At 46.2% G+C, this 15,479-nt stretch overlaps 1 protein-coding gene across 1 annotated transcript in view; it reads left to right on the forward strand.

The window, feature by feature from the left end:
- The window catches only part of Ubr7 (ubiquitin protein ligase E3 component n-recognin 7 (putative)), a 20,757-nt gene extending 10,925 nt beyond the window's left edge, over positions 1-9,832 (forward strand). Inside the window, exons 7-11 of the mRNA XM_005343482.2 lie at positions 436-644; positions 1,903-2,052; positions 2,598-2,760; positions 4,648-4,709; positions 7,779-9,832. Of these exons, the coding sequence (XP_005343539.1) occupies positions 436-644; positions 1,903-2,052; positions 2,598-2,760; positions 4,648-4,709; positions 7,779-7,871 (677 nt within the window). The 3' untranslated portion in view covers positions 7,872-9,832. The remainder of the gene's footprint in view (positions 1-435; positions 645-1,902; positions 2,053-2,597; positions 2,761-4,647; positions 4,710-7,778) is intronic.
- The last annotated feature ends 5,647 nt before the right edge of the window (positions 9,833-15,479 follow it).

Raw genomic sequence — 15,479 nt, forward strand, 5'->3', positions numbered from 1 at the left:
GCTGGCTTTCATGTTTTCTTAGTTTTCCTCTTCCCTATCGGATGCTTTAACCTAGATTGCAAGCCCATTACCCACCATTAGCTCCTTTACCATCTCTCTAGACCCATCCTTTCTGACTCCCTCTTCCCAATTAAACACTTTTGTTTTCCAGAGCTGTCTTTTCTTGTTTTTAGTAAAATCCCTTCTTACTGTCTTGTTTCTTTAGTTAGTCCATCTATAGTGTATTCCTTAAAGTTCTTATGTAGTGACTAGAATTTTTAATGAACCATTGATTTGGATTAGGCAGGCATAATGTTAAAAAGTAGTGCTAATTCCCTGGTTAATACGGAGACTCGGGCTGTCTTTTTTTCTAGTCCAGATATTTTAACAGAATGTGATTTCTTGATCTGAGAGGCCAACAGCTGTGCTGTGTTTGTTTTGTTGTTGGACCTACAGTCACCAGAGTGTCTGCTGAAGATGACGGACTGTTGCTGAATGTTGATGGCCTGGGCGGTCAGGAGGTTATCAAGTCTGAAAATGGAAGTCACCAAGATAACACCCAAAAAGAGGATGTTTCAGAGCATGGAAAGGATGCTGGCAAGGAAGTTAAAGCTGAGCAGAATAATGAGCCATGTACCAGCTCTAGTTCTGAGTCTGACTGCCAGGTAGTGTATGGAATTCAAGCCACATTCAAAGTGAAACTAAGAGCCAGGGTGGTAGCATGATCAGCAGAGTGACCGCCCTGAGTTTGATCCTTGGGGATGATGAGAGAAGGGTGGAGGTGGCTCAATTGGAGAGTTGATTGCATATAACCGTGAGGACTTTAGATCTCTAGTACCACATAATGCCTTTAAACCCAACACTTGGGCTGGAGAGATGGCTCAGAGGTTAAGAGCACTGCTTGCTCTTCCAAAGGTCCTGAGTTCAGTTCCCAGCAACCACATGGTGGCTCACAACCATCTGTAATAAGATCTAGTTCCCTCTTCTGGCCCACAGGCAGGCAAACCACTGTATACTTAATAAATAAATCTTTAAAAAAAAAATAAACCCAACACTTGGGAGGCAGAGGCTGGTGGATCTCTGTGAGTTTGAGGTCAGCCTTGTCTACAGAGTGAGTTCCAGGACAGGCTCCAAAGCTACAGAGAAACCCTGGCTCCAAAAACAAAAAACAGCCACACTGGGCATGATGGCACACATCTTTGATCCTAACACTTAGGAGACAGAGGCAGGAAGATCTCTGTGAGTTTGAAGCTGTCCTAGTCTACATAGCAAGTTCTAGATTAACCCAAGCTGCATAGTGATACCCTGTCTCAAAGGACAGCAAAGCCTGGTACAGAATGCACCTGAATCCCAGTGCTGGGAAGCTGGAGATGAGATGATCCCTGGAGTCGACTGACAGGCATTCTAGCCAATCAGTGAGAGACCCTATTTCAAAAACTAAAAAATGGAGACGTTGATTGAGGAAGACACTTGAATGTGCATAGCCTTCCTTATGCATGTGTGCACCTGTGCACACACAAAAACACAGCTGGTTAAAAGTGATGGCTGCTGTTCCAGAAGACCTGGGTTTCAACTTCCAGAGCTCACATATTGCTTACAGTTGTGTGCAAACCCAGTTCCAGGGAATAATCAAATGTCCTTTTCTAGCTTCCATGGGCACCAGGCACGCACAAGTACACAGACACACATACAGGCAAACACTTATACACATGCAAATAAAAATTTTTTTCAAACTTGAAAATACAAAAACTCAGCTGGGCGATGATAGTGCACACCTTTAATCCCAGCACTCAGGAAGCAGAGACAGGCAGATCTCTGAGTTTGAGACCAGCCTGGTCTACAAGAGCTTGTTCAGGACAGAGAAACCCTGTCTCAAAAAACAAAATACAAAAATTCACACTCCAGAACTTAATTTTATTTCAGACCGTTTTTAAGAATGAAAAAACCAAAACTGAGCTGCAGTCTGGCTGCAGACTTCAGGAGCTTCAAGCCAGTCAGTTTGTGAAGAAGGATGTTGCTACCTATTGGCCCCTGAATTGGCGCAGCAGGCTGTGCACCTGCCAAGATTGTATGGTGAGTGTCTGGTTCCACTTGGTTTCTCAGATTATGCACCACACAGTTTATTCATGGATTTATAGAGGAGTCCAGGGACGCCCAATTTCCTATGGACCAAATATATAAAGCCACACTTGTATAACAAGTTCTTGTAGAGGAAAATCGGAATTATGTGATACTTTCTACCAAGTGTTAGTAGATAACACCAATTCTGTGACTGGAGAGAGGGGGGGCAAGAGTGTTTACTGCTCTCTCAGAGGACCCGGGTTCAGTTCTCATCTCCCTCATGGTGGCTCATTCAGACTGCATAGACCAAATCTCTTGTGGAAGTTGGAAGATTTCTGAAAAAGATCCGGGCCTAAAGTATACATTTGTTAGGCAACTTCGAAACTCACAATTTTCTAGGTGTGAATTCAAAAATGAATAAAATTGTTATTCTCCTGAATCTGACTTTATGAAAATGATGTTCTAATAGGGAAACTGATTTCCTTCCTTCCTTCCTTCCTTCCTTCCTTCCTTCCTTCCTTCCTTCCTTCCTTCCTTCCTTTCTTTTTCTTTTTAAGAAAATGTATGGAGAACTAGATGTCCTGTTCCTGACAGATGAGTATGATACAGTTTTGGCTTATGAGAACAAAGGCAAGAGTGAGCAGGCCACTGAGAGACGGGACCCTTTAATGGACACCCTGAGCAGCATGAACAGAGTCCAGCAAGTGGAGCTCATCTGTGGTGAGTACGTTTATAGTGTCCTTCACTGAGCAGGAGAATGTCTAAGGTAGTAAACATCTGCTCTAACTGTGCATCAACAATAGTAGTCTGCTGCTATCACCAACGGCTCACTAGCATTTCGTGCTAGAATAATGCTTAAGATCACAGGTAATGTGGTGCGGATGTGTGTGTTCATGCGGGTCTGTGAAATGAAGACTCAGAGATACTTGAGAGTGAACTTAGCCTCTGTGCTTCAGGAGGCTCAGTCTCGGTAAATTGAAGCACTTTTCCCTTCGCCTCTTTGCATTTTTATATTTTGCTATATTTATACTTATCAAGCAGATTTCCATATGCTTAAAACAATCTGAATGAAGTTTCCGAAAATAAAATGCCAGGTGCAGATAACTGATTCATGAGATTTCCTCTTAAACCAAGGTTTTTTGAGACAGGGTTTCTCTGTAGCTTTTGGAGCCTGTCCAGGAACTAGCTCTTGTAGACCAGGCTGGCCTGCCTTTGCCTCCTGAGTGCTGGGATTAAAGGCTTGAGCCACCACCGCTGGGCTCTAAAGAAAATTTTGAATATGCTTTGTATCTATGGGAAACTCTCAGACAAGATTCACAAAAGGTATCTGTAACACAAAGGATGGATTACGAACTGAGTAAAAACTTGAGAGCTAGGCCAGATATGGCCCAGCGGGGTGTCATGGCTAGTGGAGATTGCTTGCTATCCCTCTGACATTATGCCAAAGGGTTGCCAAAGGTTGTGGTGGTACACCTTTAATCCCAGCATTTGAGGGAGTGGGGGGGATAAAGCAGGAGGGTCTCTGAGTTTGAGGCCAACCTGGTCTACACAGTGAGCTCCAGGATAGCCAGGGCTATGTAGAGACTGTCTCAAAAAAGAGAGAAAAGAACAAACTGCAGCATATATTATTTTAATTAAGGGTAGATACCTGAATGCAGAATAATAGGAGAGTGTTTCATCCTTTCAAAGTAATTTTCATTGAGCATTGTATCTGAACTTGGGAAGCACGACAGCTTTTTGAGAGGTCTCTCAGGGTTGCTTGAATGGTTCACAGGAAGCTGCTAGAAGGGGAGAAGATACCCCTAAGTCCAGCAGCTCTGGTGAGGTCAGTGTTTCAGTCTCAGCCACTTTCCACTTGAGTCCATGACCTTGGGTCCTTTTTATAACATCCATCATTTCTCTTTTGTGATCAGTTAATTTTTTTGCCTTTATTAGACTAAAGACTGTTGAGTTTTCTTAGTAGACAAACATTAGGCTTCATTATTTTTCATATGCATGTATCACTGTTCTTTGGGTGTATTTATGTTTGAGCAAGAGAGAGACAGAAGGATAGAGACCTTGAGACCCTGACTATAAGTTTTTCAGTGATAGGGGTGTTGAAGAAATTCCTCAGCTGTGCGAATCTATGGAATCTATGCAAATTTCAGTGAGGCGTGGTTTAAACCTGTCTGGTGGGCCCAAGGTTACTTGAGGGTCTAGATTGCTGAGAAACAGGAAGCCCTACTGAAGTCTGTATGGAGAGAGGCTATTTCTGGTTGTGTTTGTTGTTTGGTTTTTCAAGGCAGGGTTTCTCAGTACAATAGCCCTGCTTGTCCTGGAACTAAATCTGTAGACCAGGCTGGCCTCAAACTCACAGAGATCCATTTGTCTCTGCCTCCAGAATGCTGGGACTAAAGGTGTGCGCAACCACCGCCTGTGTTTGTTTTTGTTAAATGTAAAGACCCAGATAGCAAAATGAAGGAAGGCCAGAGTTAAGTGGGAAACAAGTTTCTCTGGGTTTTAATTAAAAACATTGGTGTGGACTGTTAATGAACTTGGCCTATCAATGTCAGATGTTTTGTTTTAAAAGTGTAAGGCCTGTCTGAACTTTTTGTTGTTTTGATTTAGAATACAATGACTTGAAGACTGAACTTAAAGACTATCTGAAGAGATTTGCTGATGAAGGCACGGTATGTAAGAACCTTAATCATAGATAGCTTTGTTAGTTTAGAACAAACAGCTCATTTCTTTTTTTTTAAAAATGTTTATTTATTTATTATGTATACAATAGTCTGTCTATATGGATGCCTGCAGGCCAGAAGAGGGTCTCATTATAGATGGTTGTGAGCCATCATGTGGTTGCTGGGAATTGAACTCAGGACCTTTGGAAGAGTAGACAATGCTCTTAACTACTGAGCCATCTCTCCAGCCCCAGCTCATTTTCTTTAATGTTAAATTGTGCAGCCAGGCAGTGGTGCGCTCATTTTCTTTAATGTTAAATTGTGCAGCCAGGCAGTGGTGCGCTCATTTTCTTTAATGTTAAATTTTGCAGTCAGGCAGTGGTGCAGAGGCAGGTGGATCTCTGAGTTCTAGGACAGCAAGGGCTACACAGGGAAACCCTGTCTCGAAAAGCAAAAAAAAAGGGGGGGGCAACTGAAATTGAGTACTGGGATTTTTTTTTTTTAAACTTTTTTGTTTGTATTTTGAAAAGGGTTTTTCAGTATAGCTTTATCTCGCTTCAAATTCTCTAACTGTCTGTATCAGTCTCCCTAATGCTGGAATCACAAGGATGAAGCCCTTGGGGGGTGCACTGCTGCTGCATTGTTGGGTTCAGTCCTGGTCCTCGTGGATGAGGGAGGTCATGCTTCTGGTTTGGGGCTGTGATACTGCTTCTGTAAAACAAGTTGTGACGTCAGACACTAAAAGTCTTGTCCCAAATGGTTCAGGTTTTGTTGTTGAGACAGTCTCAGTCCGTAGTGGTGGATAGCCTGGAACTCTCTGGGAAGATCAGGCTGACCTTGAACTCACAGAGATCCACTTTTCTTGGCCTCAGTGTTCAGCTCCATTTTGTTGGTTTTTAGAGGTAGCCCTGCTTGTCCACATCCCGTGGGTTACAACTGTGTTTTCTTTCTTTGCCGCAGTCTCTACTTGAGCTTCTTTCTGCTAGAACTGAACTGTCTCATGGGTCCATTGGGGCGTTAGCCTCCTGTGCATTCTCCAGATTCTCGCAACCTCACCCTGGTGTAGTTTGTGGTTGCCGTGTTCTTTACTAATTTTATCATGCGGTTTTAAAATCATATTAGGGGCTAGAGAAATGGCTCAGAGGTTAAGAGCACTGGCTGCTCTTCCAAAGGTCCTAAATTCAATTCCCAGCAACTACATGGTGGCTCACAAACACCTGTAATGAGATCTGGTGCCCTCTTCTGGCCTGCAGGCATACATTCAGGCAGAACACGGTATATATAATAAATAATAAATCTTTTTTGTTGTTGTTGTTTTTTTTTTTTTGTTTTTCGAGACAGGGTTTCTGTGTGGTTTTGGAGCCTGTCCTGGAACTCGCTCTGTAGACCAGGCTGGTCTTGAACTCACAGAGATCCACCTGCCTCTGCCTCCCAGGTGCTGGGATTAAAGGCAGCATGTGCCATCACCACTCGGCTTGGTATTTATTTTCTTTTCTGATGCTTTTTTTTTTTTAGGTTGTTTCTAGTGTAGTCCTAGCTGTCCTGGAACTTGCTCCGTAGATTAGGCTGGCTTTGAACTCAAAGATTCACCTGCCTCTGCCTCCCAAGTGCTGTGATCAGAGGCGTACGCCATCACTGCCTGAACATAATACTCTCTTTCACAGCTTGTTGTCACTGTTTGTAACCCTAGGTTAGGACAGATCCTTCTGCTCATATGTGTTGGAGCACTCTCTTCTGTCCCTCAGCCTCCTTGCCCCACCATCCGTCCTTCTACCAAGAAGCATATGTGTTACTTTGTATTTAAAAACAGACTAAGAAACCGCAGTCTTGTGATGGCTGCTAGACGCAGAGCTGGGTTGTCCCAGTTTACCTTATTTTGATCCGTGTTTTTCCTTGGTCTTATTTTTTATTTTGTTAGCGTTACAGACATCTTTGTATTTGATGCTTTAAATCCATTGCCCATTACTTAAAGTAGTGCCTCCAGAACATGACTTGGGTTTTGAGGATTTTTTTTTTTTATCAACCATTTTTTCTGTTGATACAGCAATAGCAATCATCTTTAATTTTAGACTCAAGATACACAAGTTTCCCTCCCTCCTTCCCTCCCTCCCTCCCTTTCTTTTTTAAAGATATCAGTGCAGAAGAAAGCACAAATCCAAGCTAGGCACAGTGGTACAACACCTTTATTCCCAGCATTTGGGAGGCAGAAGCAGGGCATCTATTTGTGTTCTGAGCCACCCAGGATTACATAGTGAGACCCGGCATCAAATAAAACAAGAAAGCACAAACCTAGAGTTGAGCAGACCTGAAGGAAAGTGGTGCTGACGAGCACATGCAGTGATGACCTTAGCTCTCAGGTCATGTGTGCCAGGGCTCTGTCATGGCTCAGCTGATTATTATTAAGAATGTACCAGGAGATTCATAGACTATAGGTCAGCTGATCGTCAAGTTGCCCAGTTAGGTGGGTGCTGCTTTTATTATTTTACATGTGGAGATGCTGGGGTAGGTAGTGCAAGCTGAGTTCTGAGTCATTCTGTTCTGCTGCCTGGGTGTGTGACTGAATGGTCATCCATGGCCTCAGTGTGCATGTCTGTAAACAGATGCTGCTGTCTGCTCACTAAGACCAGAGGCTTCTGACCCATGTGGTTCGACTGGGGATTTGTCCCACTGCTGTGCAAGGAAAGCAGTGGATACAGTAATGACTACTTCAAGTTGTAAGTCTGTTACTCTTGTCTGACAGCCTGTGAGATCATTGCATAGCATACTGTGTTTTCCGCTCTGACACTTGATAGATTAGGTGTGGACAACATGGTTTCCAATGGCAGTGAGCTTATCCACAAGTAATCCTCTGCAATTCTCTTTTCTTTTGTTTTTGTAGTTTTTGAAACTGGGTTTCATTATGTAGCCCAGGCTGGCCTTGAATTTGTGACTTTCTTCCTGCACTAGGATTGCAGACTGTGACCAGGCCGCTGGCTCTGGAATTAGCCAGTGGGTTATTTGGCTTGTTTGTGAGTGCTCTGACCTTTTGTCACTGCTACAGAATGTGCTCCCTCTCAAACCTTGGCTTTTCATCAACAGGTTGTTAAGAGAGAGGACATTCAACAGTTCTTTGAAGAATTTCAGTCTAAAAAGAGGAGGAGAGTGGACGGGCTGCAGTATTACTGCAGCTAGAGGGAGTGCGTGCTTCCTCACTCAGATCCGTGGAAATGCCCCTGCTCCGGAGTAAAGAGACCTGTGTCACACTTGGTCCCCTTCCCATCCTCCTGTGGCCTCGAGCTCCCTTCTCCTTAACAGTAGCCACAGTGTCTCAACAAGCCTCCTCGATGACTCAGCTAAACGCACCTCATTCCAGACTTCAGCCTTCCTATCCGGGATACCCAGGGTTTTTGCTTATGTTTTAAGAAGTTTGATTTGATCTTGGGAAAGCAAATTGGTTTCTTTTTTAGCAATTTTTCTATGACTCCCAAATATGTGTCAACAGAGCTGTTGCCTTCTGGGTCCTCTCTCTCTTGCAGGTTCTCTTCCTGTTAGCCTGAACTTGCTTGGGGGACCATCCCCTCTGCCCCCATGATCACGGTGCCTTGGGTCCCAGCTTCCTCAAGCCTGTTCTGCTTCCTGAGGTTTGGTTGGGGCTTGGAGGGATTTGGGGACTTTCTCTGGACCAGCCTTGAGAGCACTAGGGCTGCTGTGGTGTCTGTCTGCCATAGGCAGGGAGGTTTACTCGCCTTGAGACTGAGGAAACAAGCCTTTGTTCTGAATGTCGCTGAGGAATTTAGAGTCAAGTTTCACCAGCGTTCTTTTGGCTCAGACATCAGCGTTAGTACTGGAATGCTGGAGGGCTTACAGGGAATCCACCCTTATCTGAGTCCCTTTGCTGCTGCCTAAAATGACCAGATCCCACCCTGTGACATGTGGGTGCTTTACCAAGTCCTCTGCTTTCTTACATTATCAGGGATATGCAGAAGCATGTATTAAAAAATGGACCTATTTTGATACTGTTCTGTGTTAAGTTATTTTTCCCCTTGAATCTGTGCTGAAGGCGAAGATACTGACTGACCTTAATGTTGGTGAGTGGGGAGTGACACTGTCCTGGAAAAGAGACTGAAGAAGATTCCAGACAAAGCCCTCAGCTGCACACATGTTGAGTTTTTGTATGGAAACAGTGTGCACAGCTACTTCCCTCCTGAATGAAGTCTGAAAATCCTCACATAGATCGTTGTATAAAACTCTGTGTTTGGGGGAAGTCTTTCAGGTGCTGTGAAATTTTTTCACAGTCTATGTGGAAGGCATCTTTTGATCTGCAAAGCCCTAAGTCCCCCCCCCCACACACACACACACCTGAGAGGAACAAGGTCTTCCGTAGCACACTGTGAGGTACATTAAAGGCATTTTGGGTCACATAGTAGTATGGATATTTTTGTGTGTGTGCAGCAGTTGTATGCATGAATGCTTGCTAATTCCTGGACAAGATGAAGGGGCCTACAAATAAGGCCTCAGGAAATGGCATGGCCCCTGTGCTGTAGCCTGCAGCCCCCTAGTGACAGGTCCTGTGAAGCTTGTGCAGAACTGGAAGGTTCCTGGCTGCAGGCAATGCCTGTGTGCACTGAGCTAGCCTCCTAGAGAGGGCTCAGTTAAAAACCTCAGGTGCCTACAGCCTGGCCATCTTCTAAATTTGAGGATATTTTGAACTTGAGAGTTGCACTTTCCATGTTCCATCATGTCCTCAAAATTTGTATCTTCCCAGATGTCCGATTTACTACCAAAAAAATTGCTGTCTGCCTGTGGCAGGTCAGAACCATGGCTCGGCAGCAGTATTAGTGAGCAGCAGCAGTTCAGATGCCCAGTGCTAAGGGCTTGTCTAGGAAAGGCTCTCCACTTAACCAGAAAACCTCTTTTTGTACCTGTTCACAACTAGTTTCTTACTGACTTGGCCTGTCTCTTCTCATAGAGATGGCTTGGGCTAACATGTGGCAGTTGATATTAATGCATGTTTTATGCAAAACAAAAATGTGATACTAGTTACTTTTAAGGAATTCTGGCATTGTATGTACATTTTTGTAAAAATTACTACTGGACTTAACATATTTCAATCAGGTTTCTGTAAAGTCCAAATTAAACCAATTTAAAAATTATTGATTTTCTGATTGTTCTTGATCCTGTTTTATTTTTGTTTTGTTTGATTTTGACTCTTTCTGGTCCTGTTTAAATCTACCTGGCCTCCATCTGCTGGTGGTAAGAAACTGAGCCCAAGTGTCTGTTCACAGCTTTCCTACCCTGGGCCCTGGTTCAAAGCTGGAGGCAGTTCATTCTCTGTCTGCTAGTCTATAAAATTGGTCCTGGGTCTGGGAGACCTGCTTAGAGGGGTCAAGAGAGTTTGCTGCCCAAGTATGATCCAAGTTCAAATCCCCAAATCTAAGAATGGTTGTACTCACATGTCTGTAGCACAGCAGTGGTGGGAAGGAGGATTGCAGGGGCTGCTAGCATAGGTCCAAGTTTAGTGATGGGCCTGCCAAAGAGAAAGACAGGGAGAGTGATGTGCCCCATGGCAAGTTAAGTGAGCTGCTTCTGTAGCTAAAACCCTGAAGAAAGCATCCTTGGTACCAGGAAAACTGGTTCTTGTTCCTTAGAGGACCCTGGTGGTGCAGAAGGGGCAAGTTGAAGAAGTGGTCTAGCAGGCCTATGGAAGGCCAGTGCTGTCTGGGGAACCACCCTGGAAGAATTCCCAGGAGCCAGTGGGATGGTCATAGTCATGTCACCTTGAAGCTGAGACTTGATGACCCGTTTTCACCAGAAAACAGCATAGCAGCCCGGGCACTGTAATAGCTGCCACGCGGCAGCTTCCAGTTCAGTTCCAGCTTGATTTCTGCTAACCAAAATGTGAGGGGACACTCCCTAGGTTTAGAAGATGAACTTTTTTTAAAAAAATAATTTATTTAACTTTATTTCATGCCCATTGGTGTAAAGGTGTCAGATTCTCTGGGACTGGAGTTACAGACAGCTGTGAGCTGCCATGTGGATGCTGGGAATTGAACCCGGATCCTCTAAAAGAGGAGCCAGTGCTCTTAACCTCTGAGCTATCTCTCCAGCTGCTAGAAGATGAACTTAGACTGACATAAAAGATTTGATTCTTTTCCAACATCTAACCCAAGGAAGTTTTTCTAAACCTCATAGAAAGCCTGGTTACAGCCCAGCTTCCCCATGTTATATCCAGAGACAGGAGGTGATCTCACAGGAAAACTCAATGCTCAAACCTCACAGAACAGACAAGGCAGATGGCAGGAGGGTGGCAGGGCTGAGGGTCAGAGAGAGTGAGAGGAAAGGGGTCGCTGCTTTCCATCAACCAGCTTGACAGGAAATGGAAACATAGCCTGCTGCAGAGCCTAGAGCTCACAGCTCAGGTGCAGCCTCACAAGATCTGAACTACAGCAGGGAGCAGAGAGCCTGGGGCCCAGAGGAAATAGATAGGCCAGGCACCCTAAGGAGGAAAGAAGCCCGAGCTAGCTCCTCCACAGAGGGGAGGATGTGGGAGTGAAGTCTGGATACAGAGGTTAACTGTCCTCAACAGTCCCGAGGGGGAGGAATTTCCTGGAGGGGCTGGGCAATCACCCCAGGATCCTGGCCGCGACAGCCCCTATGCCCAGTTTCGCATGTCCCACTGGGCTGTCTATGCCCTCATGGTTGTGCTTTGGACTGGGTACCTGGTAGAGAGCAAGTGAGCAATGTCCTGTTCTACCACGGCCCAGGGAGCAAAGTGTCAATAGGGCCTGAAAGGAAATCAGTTCAGTGACTGGGGGATGCTGTCTAGGTGACACAATTGGAAGGAAGGGTGTCCACAACTATTCCCTGAAAGTGAGGGTCGCTGATGTCATCACCACTCTACCATACAAAGGCACAAGAAGCACACAGTGTTTTCAAATGACCCGAAGGGCCTCCTACAGGATAACAGTTTCTTTACAGACCTCCCATGTCTTGGGAGACTCCTCACCTGCAGAACCACATGTGGCTTCTCGGAAGGGACTCAGAAGGCTATGGCCCCTGAGGACTGCTGAAGTGATTGCCAGCTAAAGTACCTGGTGGGGCTAAGCCAGAGGCCCCATCGTGACTCACAAGGGGCTATTGACTCCTGGGTATAAGATGGGATAAAGACCCTAACAAAGTCTTTGACCAAAATTTATTTATTTTATGTGTATTTGTGTTTTGCCATGGGTGTTGGGTCCCCTGGAACTGGAATTATAGACAGTTGTGAGCTGCCATGTGGGTGCTGGGAATTGAACCTGGGTCCATCTGGAAGAACAGTCAGTGCTCTTAACCACTGAGCCATCTCCCCAGCGCTATGTAATAGGGTTTAAGGGCACAGGTTGAGGCGGGATAGAATTTGTAGGTAGCAGCCTCCATGGTCGTTGAAGCCGTTGAAATGAGGAGCCTCTAGCCCATATTGAGCCACATGAAAAGTGAGGATGAAAGGGCCTGGGTAGACGCCAGACAACCAACATGGGTGCTAGAGGCAGGCTGGAGAAGTGGCTAATGAGATGGAAGGAAAGCAGGGCAGTGCCACAGAGCTGTGGCGTCATGTGTCTGGTGGCAGGCTGAGGTAAGAGGGAACAGGCCTATTGAGATTCGATAATCTCTAAACTGACGAATGAGACTAAGAGCTAAGGCAGATGGGCCTCCGTGTTCTCTGAGGAAGCTGACTGGGTGAGGGAGCCTTCTCCGGGTCGTGGACCTGCTCTAAAGCTCCAGATAAGACCCGCTGGCAGAGCCTCCCTAGCTAGTGAGGGGAAGATTGGCACGGTGCTCAGGGCAGGAGGGCTCCCTAGTGGCAGGGGATGGAAGTGTGGTAGGGCAGAGGACAGATGAGAGAGGTGGGGTGCAGGGCACAGGTGATCACAATGACATTGAGGAGCTGTGGAGGCGCGAGGGGAGGGCAGCTGCAGGACTCATGGGAACCAAGAGAAGCAGGAACTGTGAGCAGATGGCTGGAGTGCATCAGAGGGGATGCCCTGGAAGACGGGGCTGGCTCCAGACCCAGAAAGGCATCTGTCTCCTGCAAAGGTCAGGGGATGACTGAGCTGGAGGCTACACAGGAGAAGATCTCTGAAGTTGCTCTGGGTTGGGTGACGTCGTAGCTGTGGGGCTTTCTTCAGTCTCCCATAGCTGAGTTCAGCACAGGAGACAGATGTTGTCAATCACTTGCAGCTCAAAGGCCAGAGACAGGAAGTGACTGACAGCTCTGGGTGGGGTGGGCTGTCCTGGAGGGGACAGGAAGAGGATGGAAGTCAGCTCCACAGAAGTTAAAGGAGAGTATTAAACGGAGAACTTGAGAAGGTATCACTAACAGGAGGAGGGCATGGTCTGGTGAAAGAAAATGGCCCCAAAAGGGAGTGGCAGTATTAGGAGGTACGGCGTGTTGGAGGAAGTGTGTCACTGTGGAGGCGGGCTTTGAGGTCCCATATATGCTCAAGCCACACCCAGTGAGACAGTTTACTTCTTGTTGCCTGCAAGCCAGGATGTCAGACACTTGGCTATTTCTCCAGCACCATGTTGCCCCATGATGATAATGGACTAACCCTCTGAAAATGTAAGCCAACCCAATGAAATGTTTTCCTTTTTAAGAGTTGCGATGGTCAGGTGTCTCTTCCCAGCAATAGAAACCCTACCTAAGACCAAGTGGGCTGAGAGAAGGAGGGAGCGAACAGGTCAAGGTGGAGCCCTTGGGGAAATGGCTGTTCCCGCTGTGGCCATCAGGGCTTGGATGGGAGGGCATGAGAGGCTGAAGCCAGGCCTTCAGTGTGTGAAGGAAGTGGCAGGGTGGGGGAGGTGACTGTAAGTAAGGAGGACAACTAGAAGGTGTGGGATTAGGGGCCAGCCACCACCTGATGCCCTTCCTGCATCCCAGTCAGTATAAGAAAGTCCACTTCCCAGAGAGCGCTGGGAAGTGAGACATAAGACCGTTACCTCAGTTAGGGCAAGAGGAAAATGGAAGGCTGGAGAGGCCTGGGAGGCTGAGGTGGGGGTAGGAGGGATGGAGCATTTTACCTGAACCCAGGACTTCAGGAGAGCAAGATGACAAGCACAGGGGCTGACTACAGGGTGCTAAGAACATAATACCAGATACACTGAGGAGGGGCAGGGACTCTAGGACCTCTCTGGGGACATTACTCGCTGACTAATTGGGGAATCCCCAGAGTCTTTGGTAGGTCTATCAGAAAACAGAGAAATGGGAAGAACAGTTGTTTTCACCGCAGACATCTGGGAAACATTATATCAAATAGAATATTCCAGAAATGGAAGATATTTATGTAGCTGGAGAGACTGCACAGTGAGGAATTTCAGGAGAGTTCAACAGGGTCCCCTTCTCCTGAGGGCAGGGAAAAGATGGTTTATCATGAAGGGTGAGCTGAAGGGTGAGCCCCACATGTCAAGTCTATAACCAGTGCTTATTAAGTAAACCACATTGGGGATGAGGAAGCTGGGGTTGGGTGCTTTGCCCTAGGCAGCATGATCAGTACGCTGCAGAGAAAGTGTCCCATAAGGGTTCTCTGATGACTCTTACCTATGGAGGCTCTTCTGCCAGAGCATCTTGGCCTCCCTTCCTCCCCTTCCTCCCAGCTCTACCACAAGCCAGCAGCGGTCACTAGCATACTTGCACACCAGGCTTCATAGTTCCCCACTGTTTTGAGATGTCACTAGAATCCTAAATCCGAGGCTGTCCACAGGATGTGGCTCAAGCTACTGGGGAGACTTCACAGGAAGACAAGCATCGTATGCCCGAGGGAGTGGTCAGGCTGGAATGTAAGACTGGACAGGGCTCCTAAGAAATCCCATGACACGATCAGTGTCAGGCCATTGGGAATGTTGGGTAGTTAATATGTTTGGCAGATGGAAAGGCAGAACCCTGCAACCTACTTTTACCCTTTCTGTCAGAACACACCTCTCAAATCTGCATGAGTAGTGTAAACTACAAGAAAACTTGGGGAGAGGAGTCTGGGGACCTTGTGCATGTGGTCCATGCGGGTAGCCAGGAAATGCATCAAGCTACTGGCAATCTGGATAGGAGGACTAAGCAAAGGGACCCAAACCCTAAAAATTACCAAGGGTCTCAAGTAATTGTAGTAGGGGATGGTAGTCTGGAAACTAAGGACCAGTGATGTGCCAGGAATCTGGGACAAGGAACAGTGGCAGATGGGCAGTAGTAACATGGTGTGCCTGGCAAATTGCCTCTCAAGTACTTAGGCTTCTGGTCATAGATGAGGGTTGCTGTCAGTTGCTATAGAGATCCATAATTCTCAAAGAGCTGACAATCAGTGACCATTGCATGGTCACTAAATAAGACATATATAGTACCCCTCCAAGGTGCAGGGATACCCCATTCTTGGAATGCTGTGGAATACTAGCTTCTGGGTATCACAAGACTGCCAATATTTTCCCCTAAGGTTCGGGATATTTATTTATTATGCATACAATGTTCTGCCTGCATCCTATGCCTACACACCAGAAGAGGACACCAGATCTCTTTACAGATGGTTGTGAGCCCATGTGGTTGCTGGGAATTGAACTCAGAACCTATGGAAGAACAGCCAGTGCTCTCAACCTCTGAGCCTCTCTCCAGCCCCTGCCATACCCTTGAAACAAAACAAAATAAAACAAAACAAAAAAACAGAAATGAAAACCATTTTAGAAGAAAGGAAAAATTGCTGACTTCTGAACTTGAAGAAATTAGTATGGAGAAGGAAGAACTCTTAAGTGAACAGACAGATGGCTCAGTGGTTAAGGCACTGG

The sequence above is a fragment of the Microtus ochrogaster genome, chromosome 1 (genome assembly GCF_000317375.1).
Source record: "Microtus ochrogaster isolate Prairie Vole_2 chromosome 1, MicOch1.0, whole genome shotgun sequence".
NCBI classification, from domain to species: domain Eukaryota; kingdom Metazoa; phylum Chordata; class Mammalia; order Rodentia; family Cricetidae; genus Microtus; species Microtus ochrogaster.